At 50.9% G+C, this 22,170-nt stretch overlaps 1 protein-coding gene across 2 annotated transcripts in view; it reads right to left on the bottom strand.

Annotated features, from left to right (window-relative positions):
- Positions 1–12,336: 12,336 nt before the first annotated feature.
- GALNT16 (polypeptide N-acetylgalactosaminyltransferase 16) overlaps positions 12,337–22,170 on the bottom strand; it is a 102,661-nt gene continuing 92,827 nt past the window's right edge. For both annotated transcript variants that reach the window (XM_015473233.3, NM_001101127.1), the window contains 3 exon segments: positions 18,280–18,421; positions 17,353–17,475; positions 12,337–14,461 (listed from right to left, as the gene is read on the bottom strand). In XM_015473233.3, the coding sequence (XP_015328719.1) occupies positions 14,324–14,461; positions 17,353–17,475; positions 18,280–18,421 (403 nt within the window). In that variant the 3' untranslated portion in view covers positions 12,337–14,323.

Genomic DNA, 22,170 nt, shown 5'->3' with positions numbered 1-22,170 from the left:
TACTGGAGTGGGTTGCCATTTCCTTCTCCAGGGGATCTTCCTGACCCAGGGATCAAACCCAGGTCTCCTGCATTGCAGGGAGACGCTTTACCCTCTGAGCCACCAGGGATATATATACATACACAAACATATTTTTAATTGAATTATTTTATCTTTAAAATCATGTATATGTACATGGTTTAATTTGACTTTTGGCTGCGCTGGGCCTTTGTTGCCGCATGTGGGCTTTCTCTAGTTGTGGTGAGCAGAGGCTGCTCTCTGTTTGTGGCACTTGGGCTTATCATTGCAGTGGCTTCACTCGCTGCAGAGCATGGACCCTAGGGCATGTCCCCTACATTGGCAGGAGGATTCTTAACCACTGGACCACCAGGGAGGTGCAAGCTTCACTACTTTAGAAAGATTTCTTCTTTCTGACTGAGTGCACAGATCCCAAGGAAATGTTGTAGTTGGCCCAGCTTGGGTCAGCTGGCCTAATTAATAATTCAGCCGTGTGGTAGGCAGTCCCTAGGATGGTCCCCCATGATGGTCCTCCTGGTAGCTGTGCCCTTGAGTAAAGGCCTGCTCTCACGTGTGGACTTATTGATGCTGCTCTTCTAATAAAAAGATACAGCTGAGATGATGGACTCTCACTTCCTATGTTATGTTATAAGAAGGCTGTGGCTGCCATTTTAGGCACGCTGTCTCTTGGATTGTTCACTTGGGGGGCAGCCAGTTGTCATGTTGTGAGACAGTTCGGTAGAGAAACCCTGGTGAGCAGGCTTGGAGGCAGATTATCAGAGGCCTGCCAGAAGTCATGTGAGTGAGCTTTGGGAGTGAATTCTCTGGGTTTGGTTGAGCTTTGAGATGACTGCAGCCCTGGCTGACACTCTGACCGCAACCTCGTGACATCCCTGAGCCAGAACCATCCAGCTAATCCATTCCTGGATCCCAGACCCACAGAAACTATGAGATAACAAATATTAGTTGTTTGCAGTCACTAAATTGTGAGGTAATTTGTTACTCGGTGAAAGAGGACTAATATATTCTAACAAAATGGAAGCTTTATTCAAACCACAAGAGAAGGAACACTTCCCTGGAAAAGGAGGGGACTGTCCTGCTGATAAAAGAACAGATTCCACCACTATTCTTTCCTAGTCCACCCTCTTTCTTGCTGTGCAGCAGAGATTTTTTCCTATAATAAAAGTCTGATCATGTCGGTTTCCTGCTTAGTATTCTTAAAGCTCTCTATTACTCTTAAAATAAAAATCCAAGTTTGTAGCTTGATCCCCGAGGCTCTTTATGATTAGCACCTGTCAAACTTAGCTCCCACCCATCCCCTCCCTGCTCCCACCACACTTCTGACTGTCAGTCCCTTGAGTACACCATATGAGCTCTTGCTTGCCTTTGCACAGGCCCTTCCTTTTATGAGCAGTCTAGTTCTGCAAGGCCCACACATTCTTACCCCTGATCATAGGTTAAGGCTCAGCTCAGTATCACCACATCCAGGAAGATCTCCCCAATCACCTGATCTCTCCACTCACTCCTCTATCTTTTAAGCTCTAGTAGCATTCTCTGTCATGACTCTTAATCACACTGTGTGGCATTGTTGGGGTGATTGTCCAGCTCCCTCAATAATCTCTGCTCTTTGAAGAAGAAACCCGGTCTTTCATATTGGAATCCCTAATGCCATCTAAATAATAGAGTCTCAACATGTTTGTTAGTTTCAAAGAGTTACTCTCACCTGCACTTACCTATTAATCTGGTTTCATTATAAAGTAATGTGGGCTCAGAGGTCAATTCTCATTTTATTACCTCAATGAAGTTCATAAATGAATGAAGCAGACGTGACCCCAATCCATGATACCTTCATGGTGCTTACAGTCAAAACTAAAAACTAATGTGGCTATTACTATGAAGGAAATCATCAGGGTTTTTTGAGAGAAAATAATATTTCAAGTTACTTGAGCTTGCAGAGGCAGAGACCCTCCTTTAAAGCTTGACATTATGCTGTGATCTGAAAAATGAGAAGGAGCCAGCCAATCAGAGTGAGGGAAGCAGGTAACAGGCAGAGGCTCTGCAGTGCAAAGGCCCTAAGCAGGGAGAAGTTGGATCGGTGGTAAGGAATCCACCTGCCAAGGCAGGAGACATGGGTTTGATCCCTGATCCGGGAATATCCCACATGCTGAGAACAACTAAGCCCATGTGCCACAACTATTGAGCCTGTGCTCTAGAAGTCCTTGAACTGCAGGCAATCAGCCCACGTGCCACAACTACAGAAGCCTGTGCACCCATGAACCCACCACCACAAATAGAGAGTACCCACTGCACACCGTAACTAGAGGGAAACCCTCACAGCAACGAAGACCAGTGAAGACCAACGAAGACAGTCCAAAAAATAAATATAAAAAACCAAAACAGTGGAGTAAAGACTGGCAAAGTGACTGGAAAGGGGGAGCAGAACAAAATGAGACAGACAGGAAGGTAGCAGGCAGAGCTCAAGACTCTAGCTCATCACACAGGAAACCCCGGTACAGGGGCATCCCCTAGTTACCTGTTTCTTTCATTCTGGCCAAGTGAAAAGCCTTACACTCACTACTCCCTCTGCCAGAATGCTCTTCCTCTGGCTGCCTCCTAGCACTCACGTCTTACATCAGTGCTAACTCCTATCCTATTTAATAGAAGCCTTTACCCTCCTAGTAACTCAATCACATAGGCCCTATTGACTTATGTGTAACACCTATCAGCATCTCTGAATAATCTGATACATCTTGTGGGTTACTTGTTTTTCACTCCCTCTAGAATGTATGTCCTGGAGGGTCAGGGACCTTGTAGGTATTGTCACTGCTATATTCCCTGTGCCTAGAGCATGGCTTGGTATATAGTAGTAGATGAATATTTATTGCGTTGCTTCGTTCAGTTAGCCAACAGTCTAAATGTCTGTCATGTGCCAGACTTAATGCCGGGTTCCAAGACGAAACAGACATGTTTCCACTCGGAACCCCGACTCAGGACCAGCTTTATGGGTGTGCAGTGTATGCAGTTGTTCAGGGAGCTATGCTTAGAAAGACCCCACACTGCTGTCACTGTTTTTGAGATTCTTAGCAGTTTATGCATTAGGTGACTGCCTGGTACATTTAGAGCTCTGTAAAGGGTAAGTGATGTACAGAGATAGTATGATTCAAGGATATCATTCTGGAGCCAATCATTCTTGGAGTCCTGGTCCTGCTGTTTCCTAGCTCTGTGACCTTGAGCACAACTCACATAACATCTCCTAAACTTGATTTCCTCCTTACAAATAAAGATAATAATAAGGTCAACTCCCAGAGAGTTGGCTTGAGAATCAAATGAAATAATACTTAAAACACTTAGGTCTGGGGACTTCCTTTGCTGTTCAGTGGTTAAGACTCCTTCCAGTGCAGGGAGTATGGGTTCATTCCCTGCCTCAAGGCTGAAAAACCAAAAAACATAAAAAACAGAAGCAATAATGTTAACAAATTCAATAAAGATTTTAAGATGATCCACATAAAAAGTCTTTTAAAAAAAGAACCACTTAAGTCCCATCCTGCATGTTCTATAAGGCAGGTTCCATGGCCCAACCAGCCACGCCTTTCTTTGCTCCACCTTCCTTTGGCTCCTCCCACTCCTGTACACTCCAGGGGTGGAAAATCTGGGTCAATGTGAGTGACTGCTAAGTGAGATGAATATTGAGGAGAAAAACCAAGGAATTATATCCTTCAGGGAAGCAATAATATTTTACTCAAAAATTGCTTGAGCAAAGACTTTGTAGATGTTTGCAATTTGTATGCAAATAAACTAAGGACTCCAACACCAGGAGCCGAGACATGGCCCTGGGCAAAAGCTTCAAGAAGACCAGGGCTTCGACCACAGAGAAGCCTTTGTCAGTTTCTCTCTGCTGGCAGTTTAAACTAAAACCTTAATCCCAAAGCTGCAGTTCTCACTGACTTAGCCTTTAATGTATTCATTAGTATGTAAGGCAGTTTTCTAACAAGGTAGGTGATCCCCATCTGAATTTGCTGCATTATCTCTGCTGTATTATCCTTGTTCTCACATTCGTTGTCTGTTTAATCAAGCACTGATTTGGCATTAACGTGCAAATACTGGGTCTCCCCGTGCCTGCTGAAAAAGTGTTCTCACTGGTCAAACCTCGCCTGATTCCTTGAAAACCCAAATCAATAACCATATTATATAAGAAAGCTGAGAACAATTGACATGCCCCCTCCAACCCTGCTAAGACTACCCTCTCAGAATAGAGAGAACAGCAGCCTTCTTGTTCTTGTTCATTCATTCAACAAGCACTTCTTGAGCATCTACATGCGCTAGGTGCTGTGCTAGGCGCTGTCTCTATCTTCACGCGGTTTGCATTCTAGTGGGAATGGAAGAAAGTCAGGTGATTCGAATATAGCCCTGACTCAAAGTAAGAGGAGGAAATACCGACCCCCAGGAACCTTTAGGAAGGCTCCTCCCCCAGCGGCTAGGGATGGAGGCGGAGAATCTCAGGGAAGTTCCCAGCTTTCTTGCCCATGAATTACATCCTTTGTCCATCTCTCAGATCAGTGCCTGCCCGGACTCCTCTACCTGCAAACTGTGCAATTCTGACACATACCTATCTTGAGCACATGTACCCTTTTGGAGTCCTGGGAAATCTGGACCAGGGCTGGGGCTGAGGATGGAATCAAGGGCTTCCCAGGGAGACTTGTTTGCCTCACACAGAGCTGCACTCATTCATTCATTCATTTATGAACACTTATTGACCACATTGGCACCCCACTCCAGTACTGTTGCCTGGAAAATCCCATGGACAGAGGAGCCTGGTAGGCTGCAGTCCATGGGGTCGCTAAGAGTTGGACAGGACTGAGCGACTTCACTTTCACTTTTCACTTTCATGCACTGGAGAAGGAAATGGCAACCCGCTCCAGTGTTCTTGCCTGGAGAATCCCAGGGACAGGGGAGCCTGGTAGGCTGCCGTCCATGGGGTCACACAGAGTCGGACACGACTGAAGTGACTTAGCAGCAGCATTGACCACATCCTCTGCGTCAAACTCTGGGGGTCCAGCTGCAAACAAGACTAACACTTCTTCCCTCACAGGCTTTGGACACCCCGGTAAACACCATGCCCTGTTTTCTTTGTTTATTCCGGCCCATTCACAAATGTCACCTCGTTCAGCTCTCACTACATCCCTCAGAAGCAGGTAGTTTCATCACTGTTTTACCAGGTAGGGGACTGAGGTTCAGAGAGGTGAGCTGACTTGGGGCAGGTTGCCCAGTTAGCCAGAGGAACAGCTGGGCCACCTCACCGGGCAGAGTGGACCCTGGGCTGGGAAGCAGCTTCCCAACAGGGACACAGGGGCTTCCTCTGTGTAATCAGGATCTGTGGGGTCTTCTCAAGGGGTGGCCCTGTTACTCTCCCTCAGGCCTGCCGAGAGTGGCGAGGCCGTGCCCTGTGTGGCTTCTGCAGACAGAGGACCCTGGTCATCACAACCCCCATCGCCTCTGCTCTAAGCGGCACACCCCACAAGCCCTGGTGCATGTCAGCCAGGGGATGCCGATGAGAGGGGCAGCTTTGCTCTGAGGACCCCAGGTGGAACCCCGCTTCTGCTTCACAACCCTCCCTCGGGCTTCCCATCCTGCCTTCCCCACCAGTCTGAAGCTTCTCAAATCCTTGTTGAAATATCAAGCCCGCTGCTGAATTGGCTTTCTCTACTTCTTGAAGGTCAAAGCAAGTGCCACCAGAAAGGTTTTGGAGCCATATCAGCAAGGTCCAGCCAGGAACAAAGTGGATGCTGAGATTCTGCTTCTCCTCTTTTCCTGGTTGGCTTCCCTCTCCCACGTGCCCCAGCAGAGAAGCTGCTAGGTCTTGTCCTGATGGCTGGAAAATGTCCTTAGCAGCTGGGAAATCCACAGCCTTGGTGTCTGGCCATTCTGGCCTGCCCCAGGGTCCAAAAAACACTCCCCTATCATTCCTGGATGGCTGTACGTGCTTTCTAGTCTGGGACCTGACCACAGACATCTCATTTGACCTTCACCCACATCACCCCCGTTTTTCAGTTGAGGACCCTGAGGCTCAGGAAGCCTAAGCCGCTTGCTGGAGATTACCTGGCTCATAAAGGGCTGAGCCAGAGCTGGAGCGGTTGTTCTCTTCCTGCCAGGCCGGGATGCTCCTCTCCACCCCTGCTGTCGCACAATATAGCAGCCAAGAAATAACCGGGATGGACACACTTGGTTATAAATTTAAAATAAGCCCAGCTGCTTGATGAGCATACAAAGACCCAGGTGCCTGGTGAAAACTGTGGATGAACCTACCGGGCTCTGCAAAGAACCAAGTCCTCAGCCCAGCTGGACGAAGCCACAGAGTCTGGTGTGCAAAAGGAGGGGCCGCCTGACCAGGCACAAGACTAGCATCTAAGGATCAATAATGCAGAACAAAGAACCTTAAGGCCAGGAAAGCACATGGAAGTAGTCCTGGTCAGGATGCAGGGAGACAGCAGACAGTGTATGTAGCAAAGAGCCCTGGCCTGGGGGGCTAGGTCTTTCAGGGGGGTCTCACCTTCCTGACACTTGGCACCAGGCAGAGCCGTCACCAATTGCCCGTTGCTGCGTCACGGAACGTTGTGTTCTCAGGTCTCCTGAGGCTCCCAGTTTCCTACCTTGTGACTCTGGGTGTCTCAGCCTCTCAACCTGTGTCTACATCTGTAGAAGGTGATAGTAGAGCCAACCCCAGCCCGCCCTACCTCTTTGGTGTCTAAGAATCAGCCATGGAAGGATGCGGGTGTAGGGGGACAAAATTTGGGATCCGGGATAAGACTAAGAGCTTTACAAGGGAGCTTACTTTCCTTAACTGCAAGATGGCAAAACAAAAATACAGAAGTTGGTACAAGGATATGAACTAAAATGTGAAAGGCAATGAAGGGCAGGAAGAAGCCTGGACCCTGGGTCAGACTTCATGAGTTCAAATTCTGGCTCTACCTCTGACTTAGCTGGGTAATCTTGGGCAGGTATGTTAACCTCTCTGGGCTTTAATTTCCTAGTTTGTAAATGGGGTGATAATAAAACACCTACCTGATAGAGTTGTTGTTAGGATTAAAGAAGTTGAAATGTGTGACTCAGTCACTGGTGGATAAGTGATAGTATTGGCTATGGAGGGGCTTCGCTGGTGGCTCAGATGGTAAAGAATCTGCCTGTAATGTGGGAGACCCGGGTTCAGTCCCTGGTTTGGGAAGATCCCTTGGAGAAGGGAATGGCAACCCACTCCAGTATTCTTGCCTGGAGAATTCCTTGAACAGAGGAGCCTGGAGAGCTATCGTCCATGGGGTCACAAAGAGTCGGACATGACTGAGTGACTAACACACACACACACACGCACACACATTGGCTATGAATGTCATCAGTTGGCTGATCCATAAAAAGGACTTAATTGTATAACTCATGGTAAAAAGTATGCCCATCCTGTAGGCTTGGGAGGTGTAGCGCTGATTTCCTGATTAATGAATCTTCTGCAGTAGAAACTCTTCTGTAACCAAGTCAGCCATGTGTGATTGGTACTGGGGAAGAAACTCATAAATCACACAGAGCAAGGTTGGCATGCGGCATCTGGCTCAGCGGCAAGCCATGGCCCAGGCTTGTGCCCACCCACCCTCTGCCCCAGAGTCATCCATCACAGCCCAGAGCTCTGCAGCCTGCTTAGCAGAGGCCAGGCCTGCTGCACACAGTGTCAGCTCTCTGACCCTCGGTGCCAGGTGGTAACCCACGCCCTCCAGGAGGACACCAGGAACCATCTCAGTCATCAAACCAGTGGCTCTCAAACCCGAGTGTGCATGAGAATGCCCCAGGGGCTTGTTAAACTTAGATGGCTGGACGCCACTCCCAGGATTTCTGATTTAATAGGTCTGGGTGGAGTTCAAGAGTCTGCATTTCTAGTAAGTTCCCACACATTGCAGATGCTGCTGGTCTGTGGGACCACCTGCACTTCTGTGGAACTGAGTTTAAACCTTGCTATTTGTCCTTGGGCAAGTTTCTTCTCCTGACTGAGCCCCCACTGCCTCATCCCTAAAGAGGTCACACCAGAACCTACCTCACGGAAGCGTGGGCACGAAATGAGAAAACTCACATGGTAGCCCTGTTCTGTTCTGGGATCCCAGGAAATGCTCGATCCCAGGAAATGCCCCCCGCGTCCTCCGTGTTTCATTTTGTGGGGCTCAGAGACTAATAAGCAGGAAGCGTGGAGCTGTGAAGATGCCAAGCTTTTAAAGAAAAGTGAGAGAAAAAATGAACAAATACAGATTGGGTGCTTTCTGAATGCAATGTTCTGATTCCTAAATGCAAAAACACCTTATCACTCACAAAAAAAACAAGCAAAACCCAGCTACAATCTTTCATTTCATTCATTCAACAAGCCAGCATTTACCGGGAGTCCAAGAACCAGGCTCTGGGATCCGGCTGTGGGAAGTACGAGGCTGAAGCAGACACAGGTACTATAGTCACGCTTCAATAGAAGAGAGAAGACAAGATCACCGGCATTAAGGAGGCATAAGGAAGAAGGTGCTCACTGCAGCCAGAGAGGAACATTCAAGATACTGAAGAAACAGTCCAGAGAGATGTTTTCAGGCAGGTGGAAGGTAGGGCAGGTTTCCTTACAGAAGCAGCATTTGTCTGGAAAATGGGTAGCATTTGATCCACGGGGATAAGTAGAGGGTAGAAGGAACACAAAAGTACAAACAGGAGAAGACAAGCTACAATTTCCAGAAACAGGACGCAGGGCAGTTTGGCTGGATTGCAGGGTGAGGGACGCTGGGTGGGAGCTCCCATTTTCTCACTGTGACCTGATTTCACCTTAACAACCGCCGACACTCCCACCCCTAGGGAGAACAGGCTCTGGAGAGCAGCGTCCATCGGGGCTAGAGCCATCCTTGACCGGAAGCAGAGGAGCCTGGAGCTCTGCAACTGCCCTAGAGGGCTGGGGGCCTTCAAGCCACATGGGCCTCAGAGAGCCTCCTGGCTTGCTGACAGCCGCTTCTCACCCAGATGGTGGCAGAGGCCCCAGCGAGGCCCCTTGACTCCTCTCCTGGTTCTGGACTCTCCTTCCCAGCTGGGGGCATTTCTCCTTAAGGGGGAGCAGGTTCTGGCTCTGCTCTGGCCCCCAAACCTGGTCTCCACATTCATCCGGCTCCCAGGGAGTCCAAGGGGCCGCGTGCCTTCCCCTTGGCCTCTTCCTCTCGCAGTGAGGTCGAGGGCCAGTGTATTCAGCGTGCACAGTCTGCAGCCAGCTGGCCTGACTCTCCCCAGCACGGCTTCCCCACTCCACACTCCCCCCCACTTCAGAGCAGTACAAACTTGATGACCATAGTGTCGCCTGGGGCACCCGTCATCACACAGATGAAACTGGGAGTCAGCAGATCTAGGTGGGAGCCTGGACACAAGCACACTTACAAGCACAGGTGATTCCAGCAGGTTATCTGGATGCACCTTGACAGACAACTTATTTGAAAGAAGAATTGTTGAAAGACAGGTCTGATTTTCAGATTGCTTAAGGGGTCAGAGATAACCAGAACCAGGGAGCAAGACAGCAAGAAGAAATCGAGTCTTTCTGAACACCTGCCCGGTCATTTGTATTCATTCTCTCCATATAAGGATCACTGAATTTTCCAGGCCATCTCTTCCCACCTTTTCCTTGGCCCTCCCCAGACTGAGAAAACTGAGCCCTGGAGGAATAGTCACTGGCTCAAGAAGAAGAAGACACATCTGTTTGGGTTTAAATGGCTCCCGTAGTTCTATCTAGAATTCTTCTCTGATTACAGCCTGGTCCACAGCATCACCATGCTGCGTGCACTGGGGGAAAAAGTCAAGACCACTGGGTAATTGCCGCTGAGCCTCCTCCGGCTGGCCAGTATGGCCCGCTGGCTTTATCAGGCCTCACCCAGCCCACGCTTTACCTGGCCCGAGACAGGTAAAGCCCAGAAGGTCATGTCGGTGTAGAGCCCAGCTACTCAGGAAGCATTATGACTCCCTGGCTCCCAGGCCCCTCTGTGGTGCTCCCATAGCTCCTGCCTCCCCTGTGGTTTTATCATCTAGTACCTACGTATCTGTCCGGGCTTCCCCGGCGGCTCAGATGGTAAAGAATCCACCTGCAACGCAGGAGACCTGGGTTCAATCCCTGGGTTGGGAAGATCCCCTGGAGAAGGAAATGCAACCCACTCCAATATTCTTGCCTGGAGGATTCCGCGGACAGAGATGCCTGGCAGGCTACAGTCCATAGGGTCGCAGAGAGTCAGACATGACTGAAGAGACAGCACGCACGCATGCCTGTATCTGTCCATCTCCTCTGCTAGAACAACAGTTCTAGAATGCTTCTGTCTTGTTTACATTTGTGTCCTCACCCTTGGCAAAGTGCCTGACATGCAGCGGGCACTCAGAAAATGCTTGTTAATAGCAGCAATAACACACACTTACTAAGCAGTATAAAGGGCCGGGTACTTCGTGGTCATTAAATAAACCAGTCCTCACAAAACCCTCAAGAGCTATGAGTGAACCCATTTCACAAAGGAGGAAACCAAGGCTGGGAGATGAAGTAACTCTTCAGCTAGCTAGTGGCAGACTGGCATGGCTCTAGGCTGACTGGGGTCTCTGGGTCCCCACTCCTGCTACACCCTTCCCAGCTCTCCAAAGCCTCCACCCAGCTCAGCTGCCCGCAGCCCAACTGCCAGGTCAGGACAGAGTGGCCCCTCCCTGCTCCACCGCAAGGTCTTTGCTAAGAGCCTGACGGTGAAGACCTTTTAAGATGAGAGAAGCTGCCTGGGTCCCCCCCTTTCCTGTTCTGAGGAGGAAAGAGACCGTCGCAGGGGACTGAGAAATACCACAGACACTGAGAACATTCACGAGGATAAAGTTGTGGACACCGTGAACTCCTGCCCTTCCTCTCCAGGTCTCCTTTCCTGTTTCTTTGATGGGAAGAGGACCACACCCCACTGGAAACCATCCTCCACAGGCCTGAGGGCGCCAGACCCATGGGAGGACGGAGATGTTGCCTGGGTAATATTCTCCTAGCGGTGAGCGGAGATACCCATCCGGGGGGAGCCAGGAGTCTCTCCAAGAGAAGCCTTTGTGAAGGCAAGTCACAGAGGCCAGGGACGGAGAACCCCTTGCTGCTGGCCCCACGCAGACTCCCCTCCCCGCCTCCCCTCCCTGGGTGCTCTGGAAGACTCCTCTTTTCTGATGGGTTCGGGTTACATAAGGCCCAAGGCTGTTCGTGGTTAATGGCCAGCCCCGGGGCTTTACTGAATCCTCCAGAGGCTGTTTAACAGCAGACAGCCTTAGTTCCCAGGGGAAAAAAAGAGAAGGGTGAGAGAGAGAATGGGGTGAGAGAGAGAACGGGCCTCTGGAGAGGCTTAGAGGAGGGCAAGAGACAGCACCGCTCAGGAGAAGCCAGCACCAGAGCCCTTCAAGGGTGGGAGTGAAACTAGACCCAAATGGAAGGAACACTGACTCAGCCAGGCCGGGAGGGTGGCCCGAGAAGGCGACAGGCCGTGGGCTAAGCTCCTTGAGAGGACGAGGGACAGACGGACTCTGCAGCCACGTCGTGTGCTTGGAACCGTCACCAGCCAGAGCTTTGCTCCGGGCCCATCGGGGCTGGTGGTCAGTTCTGGAGAATCCCAAATGAGCCACCCTGAGACCAGGTCGGGGTGGGGGTGAGAATGACTGTGTCCTGGGAGGCTTAGTCACGTGCTGGCCTGCCCACTACAGTTGATCTGTGCGCTGAGGCCGTGCTTATTTTCACCTGAGTAGGTTCAGTTTCTGATCACAGAAATGGTGGGGGCTTTCCATTGGTTTCTATGGAAACATTAGACAGAGCATCTGCTACCCAAGCAAACAAGGCTAGGGTGGTAAGACTCATGCTGGAATGACTCGCTGTTCTTACTTAGGAAAATTGCCCCACCTGCATTTTTACTGCTGCCTTCTTGTGTGGCAGGGGAGAGGAAGGGCAGTTCAGAGGGACCAGCTGGCACCTAAGGAAGGAGAGAGGGCTGGAGAAACCGAAAGACAAGCATTCAGAGAAGCCCCTTGGTTTCCACTTCGAAGCCCCAAAGTAGGGTCCCATGATGAGGTCACAAGAGCCTGGGCTCCCGTCCCAGTTGCCCCATCTCCTGGCTTCCCCCAGGGCGGCCAGCCTGTTGTCCAGGAGTCCCTGAGGTCCCACGGAGGGGGACGTAGGTGGAGGAGCAAGCTACCAAGTGCAGGAGGAGGTGAGAGTTGAGCATGCTCAGTTTTCTGGAATACAGGGCGAGAGGGAGATGCTGAAGGGCCTGGCTCTGGAATCAGAAAGGAAGGCACTGGTGCACATGCCCATGTGAGAAGTGGTTTTATTCCAGGTGTTTTTCATAAAGACGAGGTCCTCAGGGACAGCGAGTGGCACATGCTTTGGTCAAGAAGAGGAAAAGCAAAAACAGAACAGGGCTGAGTCCCAAAGGAGGCTGACAGGTGCTGAGCCCGGTCCAATCACAGGGAAGGAAGGGGCCCTCTGAAAGGCTGAATGGCAGTCCTCTTACTTTCAGTAAGAGAGGCCCAAGATTCCCGTCCCAAAGGCCCACGCTACCTGCCGGGGTAGACACACACACAAGGGAGATGGCGATGGATAAACATCTCACAGAGGATGGCAAAAGTGTGGCTCTGGGGGCCAAGGGCTCCTCGCTGTGAGCGCAGGGGGTGCAGGCTGAGGCCCAGGAGCACTGCGGAGAGCCAGGAGGTGAAAGGAAACCACTGAGAGCCCTCCAGGGTGGGTGTGGCAGACCACAGCCCAAGGCTGTGCAGAGGGAGCGGGGCCAAAGCAGTTGAGGCACACTAGGGAAGGGGAGGGGCGCGGCAGCTCCAATCCAGAAAAAGCCAGACCCTCCGGAGACCAGAGGCCTCTGTATGAACCTGGGACAGTCCATGGATCCTCTCCCCAGGACAGTGCATATATGCACACACATGCACTATTTGGGGGACCATTTCAGGAGATTCCTGAGCCCCCCAGAATCTATCAACTCCTTAGGCATTCCAGGCTGATTTGCTTTGGGTAGGAGACAACCCCCACCGCCGCCCCCCGCAGGAATCCTGGTATCACCAGACTTTTGCCTAAGATCACTTGGCCTAAGCCAGTGGGGCGGGGGAAGAGGAATGTTGGAAATATTAATAGCAGAAGCGGTTCCAAGACCAGGCCCTGGGGGAGGGGGAGAGAGGCCCAGTGGGTGTGAGAAGGAACTGGGAACTCTGTACAAACTGGGGCCGCCAGCCAGCCTGCTGGCCGCTGCAGTAGCCGAGCCCCAAGGGCCTCCCTCTGGCAGTGGGGAGTCCAGCCTGGATGACTTAGTCCTCATGGTTTACCGATGCTCCCCGTTCTTACCGCCCTGCGCCCCGACCCCATAATGATGCTGTATTTACAGAGGCAAGGGCTTTAGAGAAGGCAGGAGTCAAAAACTAGCGGGAAGGACGGGGCTGCTCAGTGGTGCCTGTCCTTATGGGGGTCCACCCGGTGCGCCCAGGCAGGGGCTCCGGGAACCCGCTGGTCTTTAAGGCCCAAGGGAGAGGTCTGGTCTTGACACATATCCAAACAGAAGTGGGATCCGTTTAATAAACTGGGTCCCGAGGCTGCCCCTGGAGGTGCTCCTGCAGCGCCCTGCTGAGAACGTGGGAAGCAGAGCGCGGGACTGGAGGCACTGGGCCCTGGGAGGAACTAGGCCCCCGGGCGAGACCAATTCTTTTCCATGCTTTGCAGCTTTTCTGTTCCCATCTTTCTGCAGCTCACCCATCCTTGGCCCTGGCTCCCATCCCTCCCGCACCCAACCCAGCGCCTGCCTGGGACAGACCCCTGAGCGGCTCACTTCTTCCTGTTCCCCACCTACCCACAGGCTGCCCCTCCCTCTGCCTTCCGCCTGCCTCCTGTTCACGGCTGCCCACGCTCTCCTCTTGTGCCCGACCCCACAGGCAGGCCCCCGGGGCCCAGCAAGACTCGGGGGAAATGCAGTCCTCCTTTTCCCCAGCCCACGAGGAGAGGCCCCAAACCACTGTCCAGGCCTTGGGAGGGTGAAGGGCAGTAACAAAGGGCCAGGCTGCCCAGTCGCAGTCCAGTTATCCCCAGGCAAGGCCAGGTGGTGGCCAGGACAGCAAGCAGGGCATTCCCCCTGCGTCCTCCCCGTCCAAGCTTTGCAGCATCGTGTGTCGTGGCAGCGGTGTTGGCTGATGATTCCGGCAGAAATGTGACGAGATGGAGACGGCCCGCTTTATACTCCCCCACCCCAACCCCCTTCCGGTCCCAAAGTCTCATGCAAAAGGTACAGGAGGCCGGGGGCTACGGTCATGTGTGCGGCAACAGCTGCCACTGCTGGGCTGGGATGTCGGCCTGGCACTTGCTGGTCACCAGCTGGGCGGGCTTGGCCTCCAGGCAGAGGCCGCTGACTGAATGCTGGATGAAAGAGGCTTTTCTCCTCCATCTCTGAGGGGAGAGGCAGAAAAGGGGCGGGGGAGAGAAAAACAAGGATTAATAATAATAATAACATCCGTACCCGCACTACACATGGGTGTAAATGGCCCTAGGACACAGTCCCATTTAAATAGTCCGTGTCCTTTGCACTAAAGACAAGAGGCACTGCACCCCACATACAAGCTTTAAACCCAGCCCTCCTGATGTGTTCTTGCTTCCATAGGTTGGCATGAAGTTACTGTCTAGTCAGAGGTCCACAGGCTGAATGGAATCCAGAGGTGGATTTTGTTTGGCCTGCACAGCGCTTATCTAAAGTTTGGCTTAGTCGTCACATAGAAATCTGCCTTTCCAGCTTCCCTTTAGACACAGGCAGTCTCTTTGGTTGCAGCTGAAGATCTGCTGCAGGTGGGGTCCTAGTTTCTGGGTGGGAGGGGCCAGGTACTTGCTGGAGCCACAGTTAGAAGGGAGATGAGCAGCCCCAGTTGCAGGGGGACACAGCGTGGGCAGAGAAGGGAACCATCTGGGAGGTGGAGACAAGGCGGAAGGCGTGGGGGCGGAGCTGCAGGGTCTGGATTTCCCCTAGGAGTGTGGGCTGGGGGATACAGATCGCTGAGAACCAGTCTTTCTTGCCCATGTGGTCACAGTAGAGAGGGATTCCTGGCTTCAAGGTCCTGGGCAGTGGGCAGGACAGGGCCTTTGGTCCCTCTGGAACTCACAGCATCCTACTGCCTGTGGTCTTCTAGTCTCTGACCCCCTGGGAGGGGCTGGCCACATTCCCCGGCTGGCGATGCTGGGCCATGCCATTCTTTCATCCATCTTTCATCTAGTTTTGTTCTATGAAGAATGAATGTAAAGACTGAATCGATCAGTCATGAGGAAGTGCTCCCCAAATCATGTGATTCTCATTTCCTGTTGGTGCCATCAGACAGTCTTGGGGTCCCTCCCCCAGAGTCTCCTGGTCACTAGGTTCTAGCCTGGCCAGAGAAAAAATACCATCTCATGGTGCCCTTCCATCGCCACAGTCTCAGTTCTTGTAGATTCCCTACAAGGGACAGCAGGGAGGGAGCCCTTCATTTCATCAGTGAGGAGATGGAGGCTCAGAGAGGTGAAGAGGATGACACCACTCTACACAGGTATCTCTCCCACAACTGATACCCAGGTGGCCTCGGAAACGGGGTCAACAGAGGACTAGGAACTGAGACCCAGACTTGAGAAGTCACTGGTAGTGGGAGAGTTGCTCACCCTTGTCCTCTGGAAGAGGGGCTCCACTGTTGGGGGCCCTGTAGGACCTGCAGGGCAGAAGGAATGTAGCCAAAGAGATTCCTAGGAGTCCTGGTCAGCATGAAGGGGAACACAGAGAGGGGTGGCTGCCCTCAGAGCTACTGCCTTGACTTTGGCCTCAGCAAGGAGCAGGTGGGAGTGGGCTCAAGGCTTGACTCTCACAGAAGCCAGCACCCCAGGTGAAGGGGACCCTGGAGACACACATCCCTGCAGGGGCAGTGAAGGAAGGGGCTGGCAGGATGTGCTGCAGTGTCCCAGCCAGCGAGCAGACCATGGCGCCCAAGCCTCTCTCTCATACACACACACAGACACACACACATGCACACACACACACACGGAGGCTGGAGGGAGAGGAAGGATCTGGTTGCTTTTCCAGAATGAAATAGCAAACTGCCAGTCATCCCTAAAGAAAGAACTGACCCATGCAATCGAAAAGGGGGAGATAAGAAAACGCTGGCAGCTGACTGAGAGGCCAGGCGCCCTCCTGCCCCTGCAATGCCCTGCAAGCTGGCCAGGATCAGGCACAGTGAGGGCTATAGGGAAGGGGTGGGCAGAGGAGGGGCTGAAGCAGAACTCTGGCCTTCTGGTCCATTCCCGGGCAGATGAGCAGCCCTCCCAGCCAGGAATGGAGCAGGGCTGACTCTGTCGTCGGCTGCTGTGTGCCCTGAGCAAGTGACTGCATCTCTCTGAGCATCTGTTTCTTCCTCAACAGGCGAGCCTGATCTGTCTCCCAGGATTAGTGAAAACAGGGCAAGTGAAAGTTTGACAAGAGGAAAAGGCAGTGTTCACAGGATACTGGCATGCCAGCTTGGAAAGCACCATGGTTGGGTCTCAGTTTCCCCAACCAGCCATCAGTCAGGAGATACTTACTGAACACCTACTATGTGCTGGGGCAGGACTGTGGCCTTAGGAGTCACACTGGGTTTGAATCTCAGCTCCACCCCTTCACAGCGGTGTGATCTGATACATTTCTTAAACTCAAGGAGCTTCAGTTTTTCACTTTTAAAATGGGGTTAGTACTAGGGCCTGGGGCTTCCAGGTGGTGCTAGAGGAAAGAACTTGCCTGCCAATGCGGGAGACATAAGAGATGCAGATTTGATCTCTGGGTTGGAGAGATCCCCAGGAGGAGGGCATGGCAACCCACTCTAGTATTCTTGCCTGGAGAATCCCATGGACAGAGGAACCTGGCGGGCTACAGTCCACGGGGTCGCAAAGAGTCAGACATGACTGAAGCGACTTAGCACGCACACATGCACACACTAAGGGCCAGATTGCTGGGCTGCTGGGAGGATTAGATGAGATGATCTACGTAAAACCCCTGGCACAGGTTCTCAATAAAACCTCACATTTGTTTTGGCTGTACTGGTTGTCAGGGACTAGGGATACAGTGTTGACAAGATAAAAATAGTGAGCCCGCATGGAGCTCACAGGATGCGGGATGGACATTTAACAACTGTTTACCCAAAGTACTTCCTCATGAGGAAAACAACAGACTTGCCTGGATACTGGCTTAGGCATCCCCAGTCCTCACTCTGGAGGGCTTATTTGAATCTATATGTCACACCTTCACTATGTTCCCCTGGGTTGCTGGTCAACCTGTGCCTGGGGGCAAGGAGGCTTACCTGCCTGCCTTCTCTTGGGTTGCACGCCTGCAGTACGACCAGGGATCCTGGGGAGACAGAGGTGGAGGTGGCAGCGAGGCACTTCCCCTGCTGCTGGATGAGATGGTCAGTGAAGAGCCACGCCTGCAAGACAAGGAGCAGAAAGTGGAAGTGAAGTCGCTCAGTCGTGTCTGACTCTGCGACCCCGTGGACTGTGGCCTACCAGGCTCCTCTGTCCATGGGATTCTCCAGGCAAGAATACTGGAGTGGGCTGCCTGAGCCAAAAAATACAGCAATGAATGGATAGATGGGTAGATAGATGATAAAGCAAATACACTGTGTATTTTGGTAGAATTTTCTACAAATACTAGGGATGGGTGGATGGCTAATCACTGTACAATTCTTTCAACTTTTCTATATGTTTGAACTTTTTCATAATAAAATATTGGGATGGAGAAGCTTATCTGGAGCCAGCCAGAGGATGTATGAAAGGATGCTCAAGGAATGGGAAGAAAGATAGGACATGGGAGCAGGGCAGCTGGGGTCAGGTCCGTGCCGGGGGTCTCCACGACCTGTTCTAGTTTGACGTGAGTGCATCAACTCTCATATGTTGGACACGTGTTCACAGGAGTCCTGGACACTCTGATGCCTGTCTGTGCAGGCTGCCCACAGCTGCATCTGGGGAGAGTACTGGGTTCTGTTTGGGTGGCATTTCTGCCCCTGCAAGCAGAAAGCAGGTGGTGCTCAGGGGGCAACTGTGTGACAGGCTACAACGTGGGTGGAGTGTGGCGGGAGCAGACCCAAGGAGCAGAGTGTGAGGGGGCAGCTTGCAGGGTCCTTGGAAAAGTGGGTTTGTGGAAGGTGTAGACAAGAGAGAGGATGAGACTGGGCAGATGGAGGCCCCTAAGCCTTCTCCTGGGCCTGACCCGGAGGTCCCAAGCAACGTACCTGGGCCGCTGGGGGGTTCTTGGCAGACCCTCTGCAGATCCCCATTCCGAGCTGGAAGTTACCAGCTGTGTCCTGGCCCTGGGATTCTAAACAATTAGTCCCCTGCTTAATGATGCCCGGGAGCACTTCCTTCACGGGGACACTGAAAGAAAAGGCAGTGATCAGGCTTGGCCTCTGCCCTTCCCGGAGTAACTCATGCTTACCCAGAGAGCAGGGCCCCCACCCCGAGGTGACCCATGCTTACCCAGAGAGCAGGGCCCAGGCAATCCCAGGGCACCCAGGTCTCCATGGGGAGGGACACTGAGAGGCAGGCCTGGCAGCAGGGGAAGGTGAGCAGGGGATGGTGAGGGAGCAGGGGTCCCCCTGGGAACACTGGGCCTTTCCCCCTCTGGGTTCTGGGCAGCTCTGGGAGCCCCAGGGACTGCTCTTCAGACCAGGCCTGAGAGGAGCTGGTGGGAGAGAGCTCAAACCAGAAGCCAGAGCTCCCCAGTCCTGAAAGAGGAAAGGCTGAGACTCAGATGTGGGCTCAGTGGGCAATCTCGAGAGGATAGGAAGGAGTTGCTTTGAAGAGGCAAATGTAAAATATACAAATATAAAGATGTGTTCAGTCTCACTAATAACTAAGGAAATATGCATTAAAGAGTTACCATTGTTTGTTTGCCATATATGTATATTTATTTATTTTTATTTTATTTTATTTTTTAACTTTACAATATTGTATTGGTTTTTGCCATATATCAACATGAATCCACCACAGGTATATTTATTTATTTTAAAAATATTTATTTATTTGGCCATTCTGAGTCCTGGTTGCAGCCTGCAGGATCTTTGAGCTTTGTTGTAGCCTGCAGGATCTTCAATTACAGCATGCAGTCTCTTATTTGCAGTTTGTAGAATCTAGTTCCCTGACTAGGGATTGAACCCAGGCCCCCTGCACTGGGAGCATGGAGTCTTAGCCACTGGACCACCAGGGAAATTTCTATATATTTATATACATAAAATATTTAAGTGTATATATATAAGTGAAAGTGTTAGTTGTTGAGTTGTGTCCGATTTTTGCGACCCCATGGACTGTAGCCCACTAGGCTCCTCTGTCCATGGGATTTCCCAGGCAAGAAAACTGGAGTGAGTTGCCATTTCCTTCTCCAGGGGATCTTCCTGACCCAGGGATCGAACCTGGGTCTCCCGCATTGCAGGCAGATTCTTTACCATCTGAGTCACCAGGGAAGACCATATAATATATAAACAATATACAAATTATACATTTAAGTGTATGTGTGTATATATGCATATATACATATATGTTAAATATTACTACCTAGTGTTGGCAATGGCTTGGGATTGGATCTTTTCATATCCCACAGATGGGAGCATAAACTGGCCCACCTTTTCTAGAGGACAGTGTGGTACTATGTATCAAAGGCCTTAAAAGTGTGCATACTGCTGCTGCTGCTGCTAAGTCGCTTCAGTCGTGTCCGACTCTGTGTGACCCCATAGACGGCAGCCCACCAGGCTCCCCCATCCCTGGGATTCTCAAGGCAAGAACACTGAGTGGGTTTCGGGGAGCGAGCTCCGCCCCTGGCAAAGGTCATGAGGAAGGAGGCTTGGCATACGCAAAGGCGGGATCAAGCCTCAGGAGTCTCCCTGGAAATTCTTGAGCAATCTACCCCCAAAACCAGAGTCTGCCTACTTTCTGCTTTGTGCTTTCACCTACACCTCCGACTTTACGGGGGGCTGTCCCCCACTACCTCTCTCTGAAAAAAGAGTTAGCTTACAGATCCAGTTAATAATTCCTGGGTGTGACAGTGTTTCAACCTACAAACTCCTTTGGAAGTCCTCTAGCCTGCCTGGTTAGGTTTTTCCGGCCACATGTGATTGCTCAGAGCCTCCCAACTGTGAGAGGCATGAGATGTTCTAAACTGTCTAAATACAGATTCCTTTGAGCAGTTAAAAGATTGATTAGAAATTGTATTGGTGAAGGGATTTTCACTTGTTGGGCCAATGTTTGCTGCTAAGTTTCCATATCCCTTACCTGCTGTGTCCCTGGCAGTGTATTGATTAATATAATTGGTGTAAGTAGTAGCTTTAATGTTTGTAACCTGGGACCCTTGAGTTAATTCTTTTTCTTATTATAGCTCACCACACCTTTGCTCTGTAGGAATGTAACTTCATCTAATGCTTTTTGGAGGCTGGCACCTGCCTTTAGAATAATCACCTTTAGAGAAAAATAAGTTTCTTAAAATGTTAACAGGCCTCCGGGCCAGAAGATGATGCAAATCACCTAAACTTTTGCATATGATAAGTTTGCAGGAAGAAAGCCTGGCTTACTGCATGACTCTACCCCTTCCCCCATTATCCTCTATGCATAACTTAAGGTATAAAAACTACTTTGGAAAATAAAGTGCGGGCCTTGTTCACCGAAACTTGGTCTCCCCATGTTGTTCTTTCTCTTACCTTCTGGCTGAATTATTCAGCCTCTTTTCTCCACTGAATTTTCCTACTGAGCTATCCTCATTCTATTACTCTTTATATCCTTAATTAACGTTTAATTAAGCAGTTGTTTCCTGATCCTCGCCGACGCTGTCCCCGATTCGAATTCCCTGGATCCACCGGGGCTGGACCCCGGCAGTGGGTTGCCATTCCTTCTCCAATGCATGAAAGTGAAAAGTGAAAGTGAAGTCACTCAGTCTTGTCCGACTCTTAGTGACCCCATTTTGACCTAATGATCCCACTTCCTGAAACTTATTATTCTAGGGCAATAATTATAGATGGGTGCAGAGATTTAGTTTAAATGATACTCATTCAGAGTGACTGGTTATACTGAAAACACTGGAAATTCCTAGATATCCAACAATAGGTACAGGACTAAGTAAATTCTGACTCATCTGTCGAAATCCCTTCAGCCATTAAAAAGGACTCTGAGAAAGAACATCTGGTAATATGGGGAAGTGTTTATAAGATACTGTTAAGTAAAACAGGTAGGTTTTGAAAAGAGTGTATTATTAGAACATTTTATATGCACAGGAAAGTATATTTAAACACATACACATACATACGCATACACACACACACACACACACAAGCTCAAATATAAGACACACTGCCTTACCCCATGGGTAATAAACCCAAATGGGATGCTGGCCCCAGCTGACACGGGCTTGTATTCCTGGGTTTAGAAGGTTATATATGCACTTGGATTATGGACCCACAGGTCAGGTGATGGGAAATCAGTGGGGCTTATAGTCTGACCACATGCCTAATTTATCTGTCTCTATCACATCTGTTGAGAAGAGAACCTGGTTGCAGGTGCAGATCAGAACAGTGCTGGCAGTCTCTGATGTGGACATCAACCAAACCAGGTCTCCCTTTCTCAGGGCTGACAGGAAGCCCCTGGAGCTCCAGAACCAAACCGCTCTCCTGGAGGCTCGTGGAGAACTTTCCAGTTTCTCTACATATTCCTGACAGCAGTGCCCCTTCAGAACTGCTCCCCTGTCTCTTGCAAGAGGTCATATGCAGTTCGAGAACAGAGGCTGCGAACTGTTGGCCCCCAAGCTAAATCAGGCCCTGGACAGGTTTTGTCTGACCTGCACAGTGCGGTCGTTGGTGCTTTTAATTAGTTGGCAGTATTTCAACATTACACAGAAAAATCCAGCTTCTCTCAAAAATACAGGAAGGTCAGGTCACATCAAACCTGCATTCTGGTTCAGCACTAACACATTGTCAGGAGCAGCAGCTGTCCACCCTATGGGTGGGGCTTGCCCATTTCAGTTTGCCACAGTCCCCTCCACTCCCTATTGTGTCCTCACTCACTTGACTTATTTACATTACCTGTCTGATCACTGTAGGATTTAAGTTTGCAACCTGCTAGGTGCAAGACTGTTGAGAGGCAAA

The sequence above is a fragment of the Bos taurus genome, chromosome 10, assembly GCF_002263795.3.
Source record: "Bos taurus isolate L1 Dominette 01449 registration number 42190680 breed Hereford chromosome 10, ARS-UCD2.0, whole genome shotgun sequence".
Taxonomy (NCBI): Eukaryota; Metazoa; Chordata; class Mammalia; order Artiodactyla; family Bovidae; genus Bos; species Bos taurus.
This window is presented reverse-complemented; position numbering and strand designations above follow the sequence as displayed.